Source organism: Balearica regulorum, chromosome 1 (genome assembly GCF_011004875.1).
Source record: "Balearica regulorum gibbericeps isolate bBalReg1 chromosome 1, bBalReg1.pri, whole genome shotgun sequence".
Taxonomy (NCBI): Eukaryota; Metazoa; Chordata; class Aves; order Gruiformes; family Gruidae; genus Balearica; species Balearica regulorum.
This window is the reverse complement of record NC_046184.1, coordinates 146,140,946-146,159,338: the sequence shown is the minus strand read 5'-3', so window position 1 is coordinate 146,159,338 and position 18,393 is coordinate 146,140,946. Positions and strand designations below refer to the sequence as shown.

The following is an 18,393-nucleotide window of genomic DNA, read 5'->3' as shown; positions in this document are numbered from 1 at the left end:
TGTGTACAACAATGTCTTCCAATTCCCAATTTTTTTTCTGTTTAATGACAGGTTGAAGCCGTTTATTACTTTGCTGTGGGTGATGTTCCATTGGACACAAAGCAGCTACTCCTTGAGAAGGTTTCTGATGGGCCCTGTCCAGTCAACACTGTATCATTCAATGCCAGGGAAGATGAAACTATTATTTTTCTGAAAGATTTGAGCCGCTTGGCCTCTGGCAGGTATGACAAAAAAGCAGCACAGTGATGATTTCAGTACTTGTGAAGTGCTTTGCTGCTAGGAATGGTATTGGAAGATACCTGAATATAATCCCTGTTTTAGTCATAAGGAAAATGAGAAAAAGCAATTCAGTAAGAGATCTGGGGAAACTGGGGAAATAGCCTAAGAGATACGACTAAAATGCGGGACCTACTCAAGCAGACCAGCTTTCTCCACATATGTGCCCACTGGCTTGCAGAAAGGCCATTCCTTTTTTATATCCTTAATCATCTGCCATCAGCTCCTCTTCTGAAGTCTGAAAAATTGTTCAGGGGAAAGGGTCACAACATAAACTGAACCAAGTTTTTATTGTATTGCTTTGTACTCTGGTAATATCCACAGGCCCCAGCAAAGGTTCTAGAGTTTTGTTAGATCAAGTGCCATGTAGACATGTACTGAAAAGGTAATGCCTGTCGTAAATGGGCAGTTCCTGGAACAACAGAAAATTGATGTGATGTTATCCATCAGGCCTGGCTGTGTGGAAATGCAGTTCTGTACCATGCTCCCTAGCATCTCTTTGGTATGGTTGGTGGAAACTGATACACTCCACATGGCTTGTTGGCTACTTTATCCTGGGAATCGGCTGTGTGGTGAGAATCAGCCTTCAACAGAAAGGGATAATAAAACTTTAATCTTGATTCTGATAGCAAAATAAGGAAAACAAATGAACAAAGACAAAACCCCACAATACCAAAGTCATGCTGAACAGCAGGAGGGCAGTAAGAGGCAGTAGGTGTTTGTCTGCTTAACAGAAGTCACCGTACAGTTACAGAGCTGTGAAATGGCTGCTAGCTCTTTCTGTTTCACTGTTGTTTGTGCAAGCGTGGGAAGACCTCCAACAGTAGAAATCTCCCAAATGACAGCAGAGCAATTGGTAAGATGGCAGCTGCTTAGCTCTTTTATAGCCATCTGTGTTTAGAAGTAGCTTTTAAGAGATGGAGTGCCTGCCAAAAAACAAGACTGTGGGAAAGTGTTATGTTTGCTCTGGTCTGATGTGTGTCTAAAATGATTGTGGTCATTTAGAACTATAGTACCTCCATGATACCAGGTACCTTGCCAGTCACCATCCTTCATTTTCTTTTGGCAGTGCTTTTACCTCCTTTGTAAAAGGAAAGTGAATGTTTCTTGTATGGTAGAGAAAGAGGCAAGAAGGGTTGTGGTGTGGCAGGCAGCTAAGAGGAATTGTTTTGTTTGATATGATTCACATTATCTTCTTTTTATATGAGTCTAAGCTTTGATGTAGACTTACTGGGCCAATGAATATGTTGCTGGTACGTATTTGCCCAGTAACTGTCTGTAAGTTTAAGTCAGCTTTCCCATAGGAATGGCCAAGTTCATGGGCTTTTCATGGCTTGAGCCTGTTTCTAGTGTAGTTCTGTTTTAGAAAGGCATCTTTTTCCTGCTCTGAGAGCTTTTCTGTTTTGACAATGAGGGTAAATGAAGTCTGCTTGACTTCCTGATTTGTATGTCGGTAATGAAATAAGTGTTCCTGTTGGGCTTTCAACTGGGAGGATAATCTGATAAAAAGGTGTTAGTGTCATCTCGGACATCTCAAATGACGTGCTTGCTCAGCATGTTAAAAGCATTAATTAAAATAGATTTCCAGGGGATTGAAAAGGAAGGTGCGTCAGAGTAAATGATACCAAACTGAAAGGGTGTTCTTCATGAGAAAACTTCAGAATGTACATAAATGTATATAAAAGGTTTGATAATATTCATAGTGTTGCTGTAGTTGAAGGTTTAGATATCTTGAATAGATAAGCAAATCATTCCAAAGTTGTACACCACTGTGATCTTGCATATGTGACGTGCATCTCGTTAAAATTAGGAAAGTATTTATGTAGTTTACATACTGGTGAAAACTCATTTTGTATTACAGATTCCATGCTTTTGCTGAGAAGAGTGACTCTAGAGATGCTACTGGACCTGCACTAAAATGTGAAGAGGATGGAAAAGGTCTAATTGCCCTGAATTCCAGAAAAGTGAAAGGGCGAATGCCACTAGGTAGGCAATATAAAACCCGAGATAATACTGATTTCTCAGTGAGGTTTCAGAATAGAAGTGTAATATAGGAACTTGCTAAGTGCAAAGTCAAAAGAAGTCTTCTGTAAGCATGGGTGGGGTGAGGACAGGACTGCTCAAATGGAAATTCTGTGGGCAGGAAGAAGAGGGAAAGGAAAAGAGAAGTGAAGAGAGTAGAGGGTGTGCATGTGAGAATGAAAGAAGTGAAAAAAGGGAGAACAACAACATTTATTTAGGGAAATGAAGAATAGTACTGGTGTGCTTATGCCAGTGACCATGTGGAAATGTATAGAGAAATGGCAGAAAGGAAGAGGAATAATGTGGAAGACCATCTGATACAACAGCCACATCAATACAGGCCAAGTTCATATGTAATATAAGGGGATTAAATCCACATGAGGTTGACTGGCTGCTCTCAAGATCTCAATTTGTCATAAAGATAGGCAACGAGCAAAGTAAAATAACCATAGACAAGAAGGGGCGAAGGGTGGGGAGGCGGGGCTGAATTGATGAAAAAAAAAGCCGGGAGGAAGCAAATAACAGAAAGAAACAGTTTTACTGGGGGGTGGAGCTGGGCAGAAAGCTCTCAGTGTGCGTCTTATTAGTCACAGTGCTACTTCCTCTAGGATAAATCAGCCTTACTGTTCAGTGGGACTGGACTGGGGTTTCAGCCAGGTTGGGAGGAGACTGGTTTGCGGTGTGAAGTGAAGCTGTGTATGTCAAGTCTGATATCTTTATCAGCAGGACATCAAGTTAGAAAATTATTTCTTTTAGATATCGGGAGGCATAAGACCCCTTTATTCTAATGGCTCACATCCCCATATTGCTGGGGGGGGGCATTAGTGTTGCCCCAAAGACAGAATGGTGTTATCCTCTTCTTACTGCTAGGGAATGTATGGCATAAGGTGGATTTAGTGACACACCTGAGGTTGTATGTCAGTCTTGGACTAACTGGCCCATATTTCCTGGGTTGTAGTCTAGTTCGTTGTGTACTAACCTATCCTTCACTAGGACCGTGATTATAACAGTATGAGAGAACCATAGTGGGGGGCCAGAAATAAGAGAGTGAGGTGTTACCTGTTTTTTTGTGTCATGAAAGGGACACTCAAGCCTCACCTACACAGGGTTTAGAAACCAACACAGAGTATGCTTCAAAACCCTGTCTCTGGTTTCATACTAGTTCAGAGCAGTATAATTGTCACCTTCAGTCTGCTACGAGTACTTCCTTGCTGGACCCTATTTGGCGGTGTGCGTGGGGGGAGCTGGCTTCCTCTTCCCCCGGGCAGCCAGCCTGTTTCAATAGATGGGCCTAGAGCTCCTGTAAGACTGAAATTACTTCCCCACCACTGTTTCTAAAGCCGAAAGCTGAATAGCTTTAATCACTCAAAAGGGCAGTAATCTCCTTGAAGTGCATTGTCTGTTGTGTCTTATTGCTATTATGGAATAGAATTTACACATTAAAAAGGAACACAATTAGCTTTCTGCATTTACGGGGTATTATAAACCCAGTCATGACATCATTGGCAGCCAATCGGAGCATTTCAGTTGTATGCAGAATCTAAAGTCCTTTCAGAAAGGAAAACATTGGAGACATTATTCTGGTCTGTGTCTGAAGTCTCTTGTTTCAGAGACTCCTTCAAGGGTGTAGAAGGCAATAATAATAAAAGTGTCGATTACTCACTAATGGGCTCTGAAACTCATTCTTGGATGTGTGGCATAAACTATCCAAGGAAATAAATAGAGAACGAACCAGAGATTTAATCTTCCAAATGTGGTGTTTCTTGAAAATAAGGGGAGGCACAGGAATATTCTGATTGTGTTTCTTTTTTGCACCACAAACGCAACAGCTGGAAACTGAAACTCATCATTATGTTTTATGGACTGGAAAAGCCGTTTTAAGGATATCTCATAGTTTTCTGGGTATCCACTGAATAACAGTGTTTTACAAATACAAGATATCTTCATGTTCACCCTTTTTCATCTGCTTAACCAAAACAAGTCGGAAGTAAACTATTTAAAACTTTAGAAAAGAGCTCCATTCTCCCCTGTTTTGCATCTTGAGCAGTCATTTAGAAAGCAAGCGTGAGAAACTGCCACATTTGAATATTTTTTTGCACTCATTTTGAGTGGGTGCTTGAGATCAAAACAGGTGTAAGCCAGTAAAGAATTAAAGTCCTTATGTTGGCAGACTCAGTTTTACTGAAGGCAGAGAAATGCTTTTACATGAAGCCTGATTTCACCAATGTGGTGATATCTCCTCATCCGGCACTGGTTTTCCTGTTATCATTTCTGCCTACATTCTTTGTGTAGCTTCTTCATCTGCAAAAAGCTGCAGAATTAAGCAATCCTGTTATGTAGTTAAAATTATAAGTGGAAGGGAGGTGAAATTTAATTTGGAACTTGAAGATATAGAGGGCAAGAGATGGAGGAAGCTGTGGAGAAGAAGGTTCTTGCTGAAAAGGGGCACAGTTGTGTCATCTGCTTAGAGTGACAGGGAGATGGGTGCTAAACAGGGCTTGAAAAGCAATGGCGTTTTGAACTAGATCCTGAAATGAATAGTGGGTTCTTGTTGGCTGAAATAGAAACAACAGTAAATCTCTGTGCAGTGTTTTTCTGTGTGGTGCAATAAATGAGCCGGTGTGTGTAAAGAAACTGCGAATGGACTGGAATTAGGATTTGACTGATGTGACATATCCAAAGAGGGATGTGTCTGACCTCCTTGTGAACAGTGTAAGGCTGTATTCTCAGGTGTGCTTGATTTTCCACATTTACCTGATGGTCACAGGGAAAATTTCAGGTTCTGTGTGTAAAATCAGAAGCACCAGCCTCCTATACAACATTGAAGTCAATGAGCTCTGCACTGTTTATGTACACAGACATGAGAGAGACCAAACCCTGCCTTTGGAGAGCCAGGATAATGACTTAAGAGTAGCTACTTTGCCTACAAGCTGCAGCAAAGATCATTGCCTCTGCTTTTTCCTTGCAAGTGCTTTGTCTAGTCTTAGCAGCCTAACCTTGGCCTGGCAAATCTCTTTGTGTAGAGACTGATGCAGACAGCCGCTCTGCGGTACTACATGAGATACAAAGTTCATTTGCTTTGTCCATTTGCCCAGTGGGAAAGGGGCAGGATTGGGCTACGGTGAGTTTCAGTGAGGCTTGACCTGGCAGGTACGCAGGTAAAGCTGTATACTTCCCTCCTGTGCTCCTTTGTACCTCCATTCATCCCCCTCTAAGTGGGGATTTCAAACATCAGTGCTTGAGGGAATATTGCTATGTTCTGCTGCCACGTAGAGGCTGAGGAAGGGACCAGCAGTGAAAAAATGAAATTGTCCATCTTGCCTTGCAGGCCAATGAAGTTTAAAATAGATCTTATTCCATTGTATTTGGATTTGCTTTCTTCCATGATCTAAATCAGATAATCAGAGAAGTAAGAAATGCTTCTGTTTTCCATGAGTTGCTTTTGTGTTGGTATTTGCTTGATGTTTCAAAGGTATTGTAGATTTTGCAGGCTTTTTTTTTTTTTTTTATGGGCTTTTTTTCTCAGCAGGTTTTGTATCTTGAGTATGAAATCAAATGGGTTACAGTGACTTGTCAAACTGGATGAGTTTGTCTGCTGGGAGGTAGGTTTGGAAAAGCTGCTTCTTTTAAGATTGCCTGACAGTGTTAAATAGCTGGGAAATGGAAATGAGGGCATTTATGAGTTTCCGTGTACATGTGCAAGTGTGTGTGTGTGTTTTCACATAGAAAATTCGCCGATGTCAGCAAAATGCTTCTGCCCCTTGCTGCAGGCTTTCTCTGCACCCTTCCCCATCCTCTTCCTCTTTTTCAGGGCCTCCCTCTTTCAGAGCAGACACACTATTTAACCGAGAGCAGGGCACATCTGAAACTTTACCCAGCATGTGGTGCTGTGCAGGGTTGCAACAGCCGCGGCGAGAGCCGAAACCAACCGACCATGCTCGGCGGGCAGCAGGGCGTTAAGGCCGCTTCCCTCGTGTGTGTCTGGTGGCCGCCCTCTTGCTGTTGCCCTGTGGTGGTTTTTGAATCAGAACCAAGGGCTACCCAGGGCTCCAGCCCAGGAGGCCGTTAAACTGCCAGCCAGGGTGGCTGGGGGGAGGGGGGGCACTTTATGGCGGAGGCGGGGATGGGGAGAGCCCTTTCCCTCTGGAGATAAAGCGATATTTTTAAGATGAGGTCTTTCCTGGGATGTGGGTTCCTGAAGGCGTGCAAGAGCCAGTGGGCCTGGAATGGTTGGGGACTGCCCCCCCTGGGGGTGGCTTTCAGCTGCTTTTTGGTTGGTGGCCCCCCAAAATGGCACAGCTGAAGTGTGAGTGCAGGGAATTTAAACCAAAGAGCGGTTTGTGCTTTCTTGGTCATTTTTCACTGATGAGCTTTGAGGGACAGGCTGCAGGTTGAGAACCACACCTGGAAGATACTATGTGTTGGATGTGTATGTATATTTTGAATTTGGGGGCTCAGTTTCAAAAGGCACAGCTTTTCCTTCCCACTCCTCCTGAGCTGGAGAGGAAACGAGGCCAAAGTGGAGGTGGAGGTGAGCCTCCTGTGTAGAGAAAGCTGTTTGGGTTGTCACTGCTTGTAACATGCCCTCCCAGTTGAACCCAGGAAAAACTGTTGCCAGAGAAAAGGTTTTTTAAGCAACTTGACCTTCACAATGTGCAGTTGATGCCTGCATTTGTCCTGTATAATACGTGCCATCAAACATACTTGGTTTGAAAGTGCATGCAGTTTTACTTTGCTGTGCTGCAGCATAAATACGGAAAAAATATCTTCTTGTGTAATACCAATTCAATACGCATATCTTACTGGGGACAGTAACAACAATCCTGTAAATTTGATGAGTCCATAGCATCAATTTAAGGGGGAATGAAGCAACACAATGATATCATCAGTATTGTTTTAAAGGTAGTTGAAATAAGCAGACTTCTTTCAATATTTTCAAACATAATGTTAAAAATGTTCATAAAATTAAATCTGGATCCCAGTATTTGATAGCTTATGGAGGATATCCCGATATAGTTTGGAATTGGGTTCTCAGCAGGCTTAAACTTAGAAATATGTACACGTGTGGTGTGAATGCATGTGTTTTGTGGTTTTAACTGTGACAACAGGTGTGTGTGTGTGTGTATATATATGTTCAATGGCTGACTACTCATCAGAAAATCTCTAGCTCCTTACTTGCTGGAATTTTGCCAGTGCTCAGATTTTGCATGTTTTGCGTTTCTGGGGAGAGATTATTTATAACAGAAAAGTTTACTTCCTGAAGTATTTGAACAGAATACTTAACCTTAAAAGGTGATGATAACAGACTGAGGTTTTTTCTCCCTTTTGTGTGTTATGTTGTGGAATGATCTGCTTTACTAAAGCTTTTCGTGGTTTAGGAAATGTTGATCTTTGTCCTAATGGCTGAAACAGCTGTTTTTTTAAATGCAGGAAGGTCCCAGGAGATGGCAGTGTACAATAGCACATTTCAAAATATTTCTTGGAAACTAAAAGCATTTCACAATTAAAATTGAGTTGTTATTTTGTAAAATGTTCATATTATTATTTCAGGGAAGTTTATCAAAGAACAAAATGGTCAGGTTTGTTTATTTACTGATAGCCTACTTCAGTAGACAAGATTGCATGCCTTATCTTTTATACAGTGAGCCACCACTGTATATTAACTGAACCACTAGATGATAAGATATAGTTTGCCTTGTTCAGCATCTTTATGTGCAATTCAGTAATAGGCTGTAATCTGCAATAGGTTGCAGTCTCCATCTGTGGTTAGGACAGCTCATGATTCAGTGTCTTTTATATTTTTACTGAAACTGTACACATGTTTTTTCTGTATTTTTCTATATTGTAATTTAAACTCTGAGACTAACCTAATTCAACACATTTTTTAGTAGTGTTCATACTGCTTAGTTATACATGGTGCCTCAATTTTAATAATTGTACTCTACTAAGTAAATGCATATTTTAATTTTTTAATCAAGATAAACATATCTATTGAGATTAAGAAAACCTTGTATCAACTCCAGCTTTGGATTTTTCCAATTTTTTGAGGATATAGCCTAATAGTAAAACATTTTATTTTTCTAGCATTTATTTATGACTGTTGAGAGTTGTTAGGATGGAAATAAACTTATCTTAGCAAAATTTAATCACATACTCTTCAGGAAAAGAAGATTTAATTTTAAATAAAGGTATTTGTGTACTTTTAAGGAATTGAAAGAGTTGAAAATACCTTCTCTTTAAAGTTTCAAAGTTGGGTCTAATATTTGGAACCAGTTTTTGCGATGAAGTCCCGGGGACAACATGAGAATTTCTTTGTGGAGTTTCCTTATTGTTATCCAAGAGTGTTAAAAAGGATTTGCTTCCATTATGGGAACAATCTGTGGCCAACTCTGGAGGTTACTTCTACCAGACTAAGCACCTCTCATGTCCTGGTGCCGGCTTTGAGTCCTTTTTTGAAGTCTGTCAAAGAACAGCACTTGTCACTGCAATGACAAGGTTATATGGCAACATCTGGATGAACCTAACGACTTTGTGGTAACTGAGGAGTTATAAAAAGCAGAAATCGTCTCAAAATGTCAAGTCCTTGTTATGATTTCTTTTGCAGTAGCTGGTGTCCGTGAAGATGTCTTTTTGATCTGGAAGGAGTTGGAGGAAGCCAAGAGTACAGTGAGACAAGTGCAGAAAATTCTATCAGAATCTGACCAGCCTGCTTCTCAAGATGGTATCATTTATGTTTCTTTCAAGAGAGTTACCATTATATTCATGGTCAATATTATATTTGTGAACAGTTTTGTTTACATGTCCATTTGGGGATGGTTTTCTCAGAAATGTCTATATACAGGTAGCACTTATAACTGGCATCTAAACTTAGGGTTGCTTAAAACTTCCCATTACAAGTGTCTGTTTACTACCGCTTAAGCTTGCTGAACTTTAGAGCTTAGGCTGAAACACACCATTTTTAGTTCACCAGTGACTGGGTTTAGAAATTGCCTGGATTTCAAGATACTGAAATTCATTTTTTGTGGTCTCTCCTACTCTGCCTGGGCCAGTAGATCTTTAACTTTATTCTACACAGTGCTGGGGAAGTATCTCATCTCTCTCCCATCATGGTTGTCTTGGGATAGCCTCCAACCTGGTAGCTAGTTCATTCCCCTAAAAGGGAAGAAGTGTAGGTTTGAATTCTCTTAGTTAAAGGAAAAGGACTGAAACTGATTCTGGGTGAGTGTTCTTGCAACTCTTGTGTTAAGAAACACAGAGGAACACCCACATTTGTTCATTAAACTAACAGTTCCTGTCATTATGTTTGGCCTAGAACATGATCCATTTGTTGTTCTGTGTATATTGATTGGATTGAGCCCTATTGAAGACAGAAGCATAGCTGGTTTCTGAATCTCTGGAAGGCTTAAACGGGGGATGGTGAGAAGCTACTCATCCCTGCTAAGATGGAGATGCTCTGGGCATGCTCTGGAGCAGAATGATCTCACTGACAAGGTTTAAACACTGAAAATTTAGGAATCTGTAGAGTCTAGGCAGCTTCAGTGTTAGACTGCAACTGAGGGGGTGGATTTTCAGGATCATAGCTGTGATTGTCAGTGCCTATATTCTGCCTTACTCCCTGGTTTTAAAATACTTACACAGTGTCTAGTGGTATTTTTTGCATAAGTTGATACAAGATTCAGAGTGAGTTAGCACAAGTCATCAGTGAGTTTGTGTAGCTCCAGTGTTAGTTTTGCAGTGCAGTTGCTTTTGCTTTGGCTAGACGGAGGCTGTGGCCAGATGCCCTTTTCTGGATCGCCTGCTGAGGAACGCTTTGCACAGTCAGTTGGTCCGTCACCTGAACTCTCAGTGGTGTGTTGAGATGTGTGAATAGGGCGGTGATGGTGAAGATTTGAAGCTGGGAACTTTCTCTGCCTGCACTGAGTTTGAACATCTGTCAATAACATAACTCTGCAGGACTTAAGCTTGAGTTTTTTCTTCTGTGAAGGCATGGTAGAGTTCTTTATACTGATAAAAGCGTCTTCTGAATTAGCAGGACTTCCCATATGAAGTTAAACAGCTACACCATAATGCATATGAACAAAAAGAGCACAATAAAACTGTGAGGGCAGGCCTAATTTCAGTGTTTATTTATGTGTGTCTGACTATGCAGTTTTAATGTTCTCTTAGTGTATGCCTTCATATATAATCACTTCATAAATAAAGGAAATGAAATTACCATGTGATCTATTTTGTCAGCTCTTCAGCATTATTTGACTGTTGCCCATTTATCCAAATAACTGCAGTCTTTCTGTTTGCCTGCATTTCTTCCTGCTTTTGCCTTCCTGATCTGTTTAAAATGCTCTCCTGCAAAATGTACTTTGTTCTGAAGATTGCAGTGTTCTTCAGGAGAAGAAACTGAGAAAACACACTACTTACCTGAACTGAAACATGACTTTACACAAAACATGTGGAAGAACGAAAACAAGTTTTGTTTTTAAAATTATGTCAGTGGATTTGTGACACTTGCCACAATGGCTGTCCTAAGGACCGCAAGCAATCAGAAAGCAAATGTTTCTACATGAACCCACCCTGCCCTGATGCTGGCTGATCTCTGTGTTTGTTAAGGCAGTAGATGTCTCCATAGGTTTGTTTATAGGCTCAGGATCTCAATATTGTTGTTACTGTATCTGCATATACAGAGTAGACATTTATACCACCTAGTCTGACTAAAATTAAAATGTGGCAAAATGAATTCATCCTGCTATGAGACCCTCTCCTGGGTCATTTGATTTAGGTGTTGTTTATTGAGCTGGTGATGAGTGAGTGTAGAGTCCTGTATCCTATTACTGGTATCCAGAGATGTGCAGTACCCAACCTTAAGATGGTCCTTAGACATTTCTACGACAATATGACATACAAGGGTAAACATAAGAACAGTCACACTAGTTCAGACAAAAACAAAAAATCTGTTTCTTTCAGTATCAACTAAAAATTCTAGAAGGAGGGTGTAGAACTAGAGAAAATGTTAAGATGGTACCAACACAAGTAATTTGTGGCTTGGGATACATGGTGCAATATTCAGCCTATAAAAAGGCAATATTGCAGAGAAACAAAGTAAAATCTCTTCCAAAGACATTGTAATTTGCTTTTTACTTTAAATGACCTTCTCTGAAAATGACCGATGGCAATGTTAACCGTTGTTCTCAACTGTATTTTCAATTATATCTTCTGTTGTTTCATTTTCTCAAATGATTCTGCTTGAAGTTAGACATCTTATACAGGAACCTTTCCTGGCATTTTGTAATTCAACCAATATAAAGGTTAAGTCAACCTTCATACTACTAAGAGTATTCCTTTTATATGTTGATCCTGCAGCTATTTGTCGTCTTTGCGCTCTATCTTCTGATGGGTTTGTTCCAGTTATAAAGGAATTTGTTGCAAAAGAGTTCTGTGATAAGAAAAAACCCCACAACCAAAGCAGACAATATTAAAAATCAGTCAGAAATACCTGCTTACTCTAATGCTGTCAGTGCAAGCAGAAGCTTGAAAATTTTTACTCCAGTATCATAGCCTGTTTTTGAAAATAGCTTATCCAAAATGAACCGTGTTATACATGAGATTTTGTTTGTTTTATTTTCTTTGTTAGCAACTAAAGCTGATCACCCACTACAAAAGCATGCATCTGACAAATATTTGACTTCTGAGAAATGGTTGCAGAAGTATGGCTTGAAAGCTCAGAAACTCACACTGTACGATGCACTTGCTGATTGTACTTTTCGCCATGCAGATGGGATTGTTGACATAAAAACTAAACCAGAGGATGAATCTTCACGAACTGATGCTGTGAGTATTGTTAATTTTCCCTCACGTCCTGTGAGTTGTTTGTTTTTCTTTTAAAGCTTGAAGACTTGACTGATAGATGGATTTATGATAAAGTGTATGGTCTGTTGTTTTGTAGTTTTTGTTAAAATCAGCTTATTAGTGGAATGGAACAAAGATGGTCATAAATAAGATTGTTTCAGAGAGCTATTTGAAAATGACTGTTTCAAGGACTCATTGCTGGTCCACATACAGTCTGCGAGGAAGAATCAGAACTGGCTTAACCAATGCCTTGGTGTTCTATGTATTTGTGTGGGGTAGGGCAAAGATAGCTTGTCATCTTTATTTTTCCTTAGAAGAAGTGTTGGTCTCAGCTGCTCCAGTGTTTGCAGGTCCTTAAACAAATTTGAATTCATTTGTCTTCTATTTGTTCTTCTCAAGCTCTATCATTACACTGTTTGGTAAGCTTCTGTTCTTGATAGCTACAAGAATAAAAACAGTTTCTATTGATTTTTGCTAGGAGCAAGTTCTGTGACCACCCTATCCTATGACTATTTCTGCACCTGTTCATGTGCAACAAGTATATACCTTTGAAGTTTGTTCCTCACATATTAAAGGCACTGCAAAATAATGTGTTTTGGAGCATGAAACATGTTTTCTTGGCTGTAGGAGACAAACAGGAAGATAATTCATGCAAAATACTGTGACAAGTTTGTACATACCTTCTGGAAAGATGGATCTGTAGTTCACGTATATGTTAGTACAGAAAAGTATAAGCAGTACGAAGAGAAAATGAGGACAGCTCTCAGACAAGTGGAAGGAAGGTTAGTGTTCTGTCACATAAAATCATTTTGTATTATTTTACATTGCTGTTGAAATGTTTGGCATTTACTGTCATAATAAGCTGAAGTGGTTGGTAAACTGCCAGTTACAGTACGAAGCCAGAAATCCATTTTAGATCAGAATCTTGTGTGTAGGATTTCTTAGTAGCCATGTAAGAAAACCGATGAACAATTTTATCTTTTGTTCTCCTTCTGGAACACAAATGTGAAAGTCAGTCTGCACATTACTGAAATACTGCTGAAAGTGCCACAAAGCTTCAGGACATATGGTGGCAGATAACTTACAGAAGCATCAATAAAACTTGGTAAACATTCATCCTGTGTACCTAGGATCCTTTGTGATATCTCCGACACCAAGTAGCACAGCTTGTCGTGGGCCCGTACTGATAATGGTTGTCTGCCCTTTATGCAATTTTGTGTTGAAGACAAGTTTGAACAGTCTAGATCAGAGTCAGGGCATGAGATACTAAGTAATGCATATGATCAGAAGTTCAGTGCTGAAGTTAGCTCCCTAGTTTACCTTTCTGCAGCCATATAGATACACTCTTTGATTTTGTAGAACATATACAAAAAAATAGTAAGGGTCTGATTCATCTGTCTTAAAGATGCCCTAAAGTAAACTGGTTTTTATTTCTACATTGGGAGAAGAAAGAAACTTTAAAAATGGATATTGTAGAACTGAGAGAAAGAATAAAAAATGTTGCCCTCTGTTTTGTATATTAGGACAATGTGATGTCTCACTGCAAAAAGCAGGATGTGAATTTTCATTTTATTGCTGCTTCTCTAATGAAAGTATAACAGCCTGATTATATTTAGCAAGGTCAAACAGAGTTTTGTTATTCCTTGTAGTTCATCTTCTTGTATTTAGGATAACATTAACATTCTGCAGAAGGAAAATTTGAGGTAAAGGCTTTGGATGAGTATATATTTTTGACATCCAAGCCAAGATTATGGGTTTCCTGTTTTGAATAGTTCATCTCATTGTTAAAAAGTCTTGGTAGACCTCATCAAACTCTTTTGGGGAATTAACTAATGGCAAAATAGCTATCAGTAGCAAATGTGATAGGATCCTTTAAGTTTTCATGTTATTTTTTTTAAACCTCTGTGGAGATGAGTAATATTTTTCCCAGGGCCATTATATTCCGTCTGTTCAATATCTCCGTTTCAGAGCAGACAAGTAGTTTATGACTCTCAAGGGAAATCAGATTTGGACCTGCTGCAGCCATTACTGAGGAAATGTTCTTGTACACAGCAGTATGTATGCACGTATTTAACTTGCAGGCATGCTTCAATCCTGTTTAAAATGTAAAACTAAGTCTGTATTTAAGGCTTAAGGTCAGCAAAGCATCGAAGCATCTGTGTTACATTAAGACTCTTCAAAGTGCTCAAGTTCCTTGCAGAATAGGTTCTCACATGATTTCCTGAGTTCAGCCTGGAGAACAGTTCCAGGGACAATAGTTATAGTTACTTCCACATGGGATTTCCCAGCTCAAACTACCTGATAATTGTCTTTATAAAGATGCTGTATTTCTTTGTCTGTTTTGTCCGTCTCCAGATTCCTACTGAAATTAGGAAATAAAAATGCCTTGTGTTGTTAGGTAGTGACAGAGTATTGGTTCATCAAGGCCAGTATACCGCTTCTGACACTGACTAGTAACATGTGCTTCAGATTCTTATATGCAAAGCTCTAAAGATCTTACAGACCAGGTTTTGATTTTTTTTTTTTTCTCTCCCAGGATTAAGTGGCTTCAACAAGGAAGCAGAGGGCTTTTTGGGAATGTGCTTGAAGATGATGTCTGTATTCTTATTGATACATCCCAGTCTATGAAGGACAAGCTGCCACTGGTGAAGGAGAAAATCTTTCAGCTCATACAGGTATGATAAAGTGATGACTCTGAAGACAGGAGAATTTTAAAGTAGGTTGATTTTTTCTGGATGGTTGTTATTCTATTTTTTTAATGATTTTTTAAAAAAATAGGTTTATAAAAATATTTTTAATTTTCTTGGTGTGCTCATTTTTCAGTTAAAAAATTATATGTTTTCCTCATTTGTACAAGTATTTGAAAAAAATCTGGAGAAAACGTTAAAAATTATAAAGACCTAACTACTACTTCTTTCCCTTGAGCCACATCCCTCCAAAAAAAAGGGAAAAAAAGGAAAAAACCCTAAAAAGCTATGCAATGAAACACCTTTTTGAATTTTACTTTTTATATTTAAGCAGTGTCATCCAATTCCACTGGCATGTTGTGATTTGTAGTGTGTGTTCTAGATTCACTTTCATACTTTTACAGTAGAAGATGCAGAACATTTTGAAATTGCTTGCATTTAACAGTGACTTAGAACTTTGCAAAGGGACTTGCAAAGTGTAGAAGTACTTCAAAAGCAGTGAGTACTGGCAGACACACCTAAGGATTTGTCTCACCTAGTTTTAGGAATTTGGAATATCACCTAAGCTTACATTAATATTTGAGAGAAACAAGCACTGTTAAAATATGATTAATCTTAACTTTTTTTAGACCTGAGAGAAATAACTGATAAATAAATATTCCATCAGTCTGGAATTGATAGCAATCATTAGTAGGGGTATAAAATTTAAAACTGTAAGAGAGGTTTTTGGCCTAAGTGCACAAGTGATAGGATGTGGTATGATGTAGTGCTCTAGGCAGATCAGCGCTAGAAAATTAGATACTGTGCCAGAAGGTTTCACAGACAGTTGCACAGAAATGGTGATGAAAGGGAGGCAAAGAATCCAGGCTCTGAAAGTTTCTACTAGCTTGCAGAAATCTTTCCCTCCTTATAACTTCTGTCCAAAACCAACTTCAGCAAAGTCTTAACTTAATTCTCTCTTGCTGTCCTAGTTCCCCTTACTTAGTGCTCTACATTTGATTCTTGTTCTCCTCTAAATGATGTCTTATTTTGATTCTGATTTCAATTTCCTTTGGTAAGCAGTCATAATCTCTTCCTTATACTACTGTTCATACCCAGTTTTGTCTGTCTCTTTCTTGCCCTCCTAGACATTTGCTGTCCAAGTAGTTTGAGAAATAGGAGTAAATGGAGACTTATATTGGGAAGTTCAAGTAATCTTTATAATTGTAGGCAATAATTGTCTCTTTATACCATAACTGAATATTATCATAATTTATTGTAACCATATAATCAACTATATATTAATTACAATAACTCCTACTAGTTAGTATTTCAGGATACAAGTATTCTTTCTTTTAACACTGAGTAAAATTCAGCTGCTGTCTCTTGCAGGAACAACTGAGACACAAAAAGAGATTTAACTTTGTGAAATTTAGTGCCCAAGCAGTGGCATGGCAAGAGAAACTTGCTGAAGTTAATGAGGAAAATTTGCAAGATGCTTGGCTTTGGATAAAAGGGCTTGAGGTAACATGGAAACTAATTATCACAAAGTGTGTTTGTACAAAGTTATATTTGTGCCTTCTCTTTCTATATGGCCGGTGTATTTTTAGATTGACTAAGTATTTGACTTGAGTAAGCTGAAAATATAGATGATGTATAGACTTTAGTAGATCTGAGTACAACGTATTGTCTGTGTCAGTTATACTGTTCCTTTAGCAGTAGACCTGTTTATAAGATCATACTAATTCAACTTGCAGCCTGCTATGTTTAGTAGCCACAACGCAAACATTGGCCAATTTGATTTCCGTAGAAACCATGTCAGTGCTCAGACCATGTGTGTACATTTGTCACTCTTGCTGTAAGACTGCTGCATGGATGAGGGCTGTCACTGGCAGACTTACAGCTCACAGGTGATACAGGAAACTGGTGCCAGTGAGCTGGAGGAGCCTTTCTAGTCCCCTTTGGTGCACTGGTAGACAGCTGACTTTAGCCATCATAGGAACGTGAGAGCAACCACACTCAGACCAAACGTTTCTCTATCTACCCAATATTCTTTCTCTGACAGTGGCCAAAATCTGAGGATTTTACCCTGAAACAGCATAGAAATGCTTCTATCCAGCCACTGGCAGCAGCTTTAGGACCAGTTCATGTGTCACATGTGGACAACGATGTTAGGAGCACAGGACTGAAAATCAGTAATACAACAGTACAGATACATCCCATGTTATGTTTTCTAATACAACCCCCCCATGTTTATATAATAAATCTCCTCAGCATTACAACAGCTCTTCCTCAGACTTAATCATGAAATTCCTGGGGTTGAGGGAATTGGGGAAGCCATGTAATACCTCTGAGATTACCAAACAAGGTAAACAACTTGGTATTCTCAGAAAATACTAACAGACAAACACATGGAGAATAGAAAGTATTAGCGTTGCCTCACTGAGTAGTTGGTGAATACTTATAACTGAAGTTAGTAAACTTAATTTTACTGCCTTCCTTGAGACTTGTAAAGTTGGCGCTGTTTCAGCCATATATGTGGTACAGCATCATGCAAGTTCAATAATACTTTGAACTACTATAATTTGATACCAGCTTGTATGTCCATTTGGGAATGGCCTTTCTCATCATTATTGATGAAGTTGTGAATTGTTGATTATAAATTTCCTTCTAAGTTCAGATCTAGATATCTGAAATAGCACAGAGAATGGTACAAGAACAGTCTACTTTTTTTTGGGGATGACATCTGCTGCTGACCTTTCAGTCTGTTTAAAGCAGTGCAGGCGTAAGTCTGAGATCAGAAAGCCGGCTTTACAGTGAAGCTGAAATGAACAGAAGATTGCTCTGGAATATTAATCAGAGTAGATCCTTTGATCTCATTTTATACGCTTTGGTCCCAGGATGTTGAATAAGGAAGCTGAGCTATAAACAGTAACTAACTGTTCCTTAAAAATCCTTTAGAGGTGTTAACATTTAAAATTTTGGGAGTGATTATGCCACGTAGTTGAAGCATGTCAACTTTGTTTAAACACTGATAAAAACTGTCTGTTTGTAACAGTAGCAACTGAGACATGTAAAATTACCAGCTTTTATCATAAGGTACATAGTTATTTCCCTCACATCATCAGCATCCACAGTATTTTCCCATGATATAGTGGAAAAAGTTGTATTGTTTCAAATCAGATCAAAACCACGTACCACTATTGAAAAGAGCCAGGACGGCCAATTTAATGAGTGATGTGTGCCTAAAACTTTGTAATGCATGCTAAAACATTAGGAATAACACAAAGAAACACAAAGAAAATGGCTCAGTGTAGTTGTTTGTTATGAGATAATACTGGTAAAGGTTGCTTGTGATTTAGAAGATAGGATTATAAAGCATCTTAACTATCTTGATGCCTGTCCCATAGATTCTTACGCAGCCAGAGTCACTCTCAGCATGTACCTCCTATTCCATTGCACCTGATTTACTCGCTCTACCCTTTCTAATAGAGCTGTTTGCTAGAGGGATGGACTGGAAGAAATTTTAACACAATTAATAGGATTGAAGAAATAATGCTACCTCTTAACGTATTTTTGCACGTATGGG

The 18,393-nt window shown here is 39.1% G+C and overlaps 1 protein-coding gene across 1 annotated transcript in view; it reads left to right on the top strand.

Moving 5' to 3' along the window:
* Positions 1 to 18,393, top strand: part of VWA3B (von Willebrand factor A domain containing 3B) — a 76,201-nt gene that overhangs the window by 15,499 nt on the left and 42,309 nt on the right. The window contains exons 7-13 of the mRNA XM_075737664.1: positions 52 to 221; positions 2,138 to 2,262; positions 8,903 to 9,019; positions 11,924 to 12,120; positions 12,766 to 12,920; positions 14,675 to 14,813; positions 16,197 to 16,328. Coding sequence (XP_075593779.1) covers positions 52 to 221; positions 2,138 to 2,262; positions 8,903 to 9,019; positions 11,924 to 12,120; positions 12,766 to 12,920; positions 14,675 to 14,813; positions 16,197 to 16,328 — 1,035 coding nt within the window. The remainder of the gene's footprint in view (positions 1 to 51; positions 222 to 2,137; positions 2,263 to 8,902; positions 9,020 to 11,923; positions 12,121 to 12,765; positions 12,921 to 14,674; positions 14,814 to 16,196; positions 16,329 to 18,393) is intronic.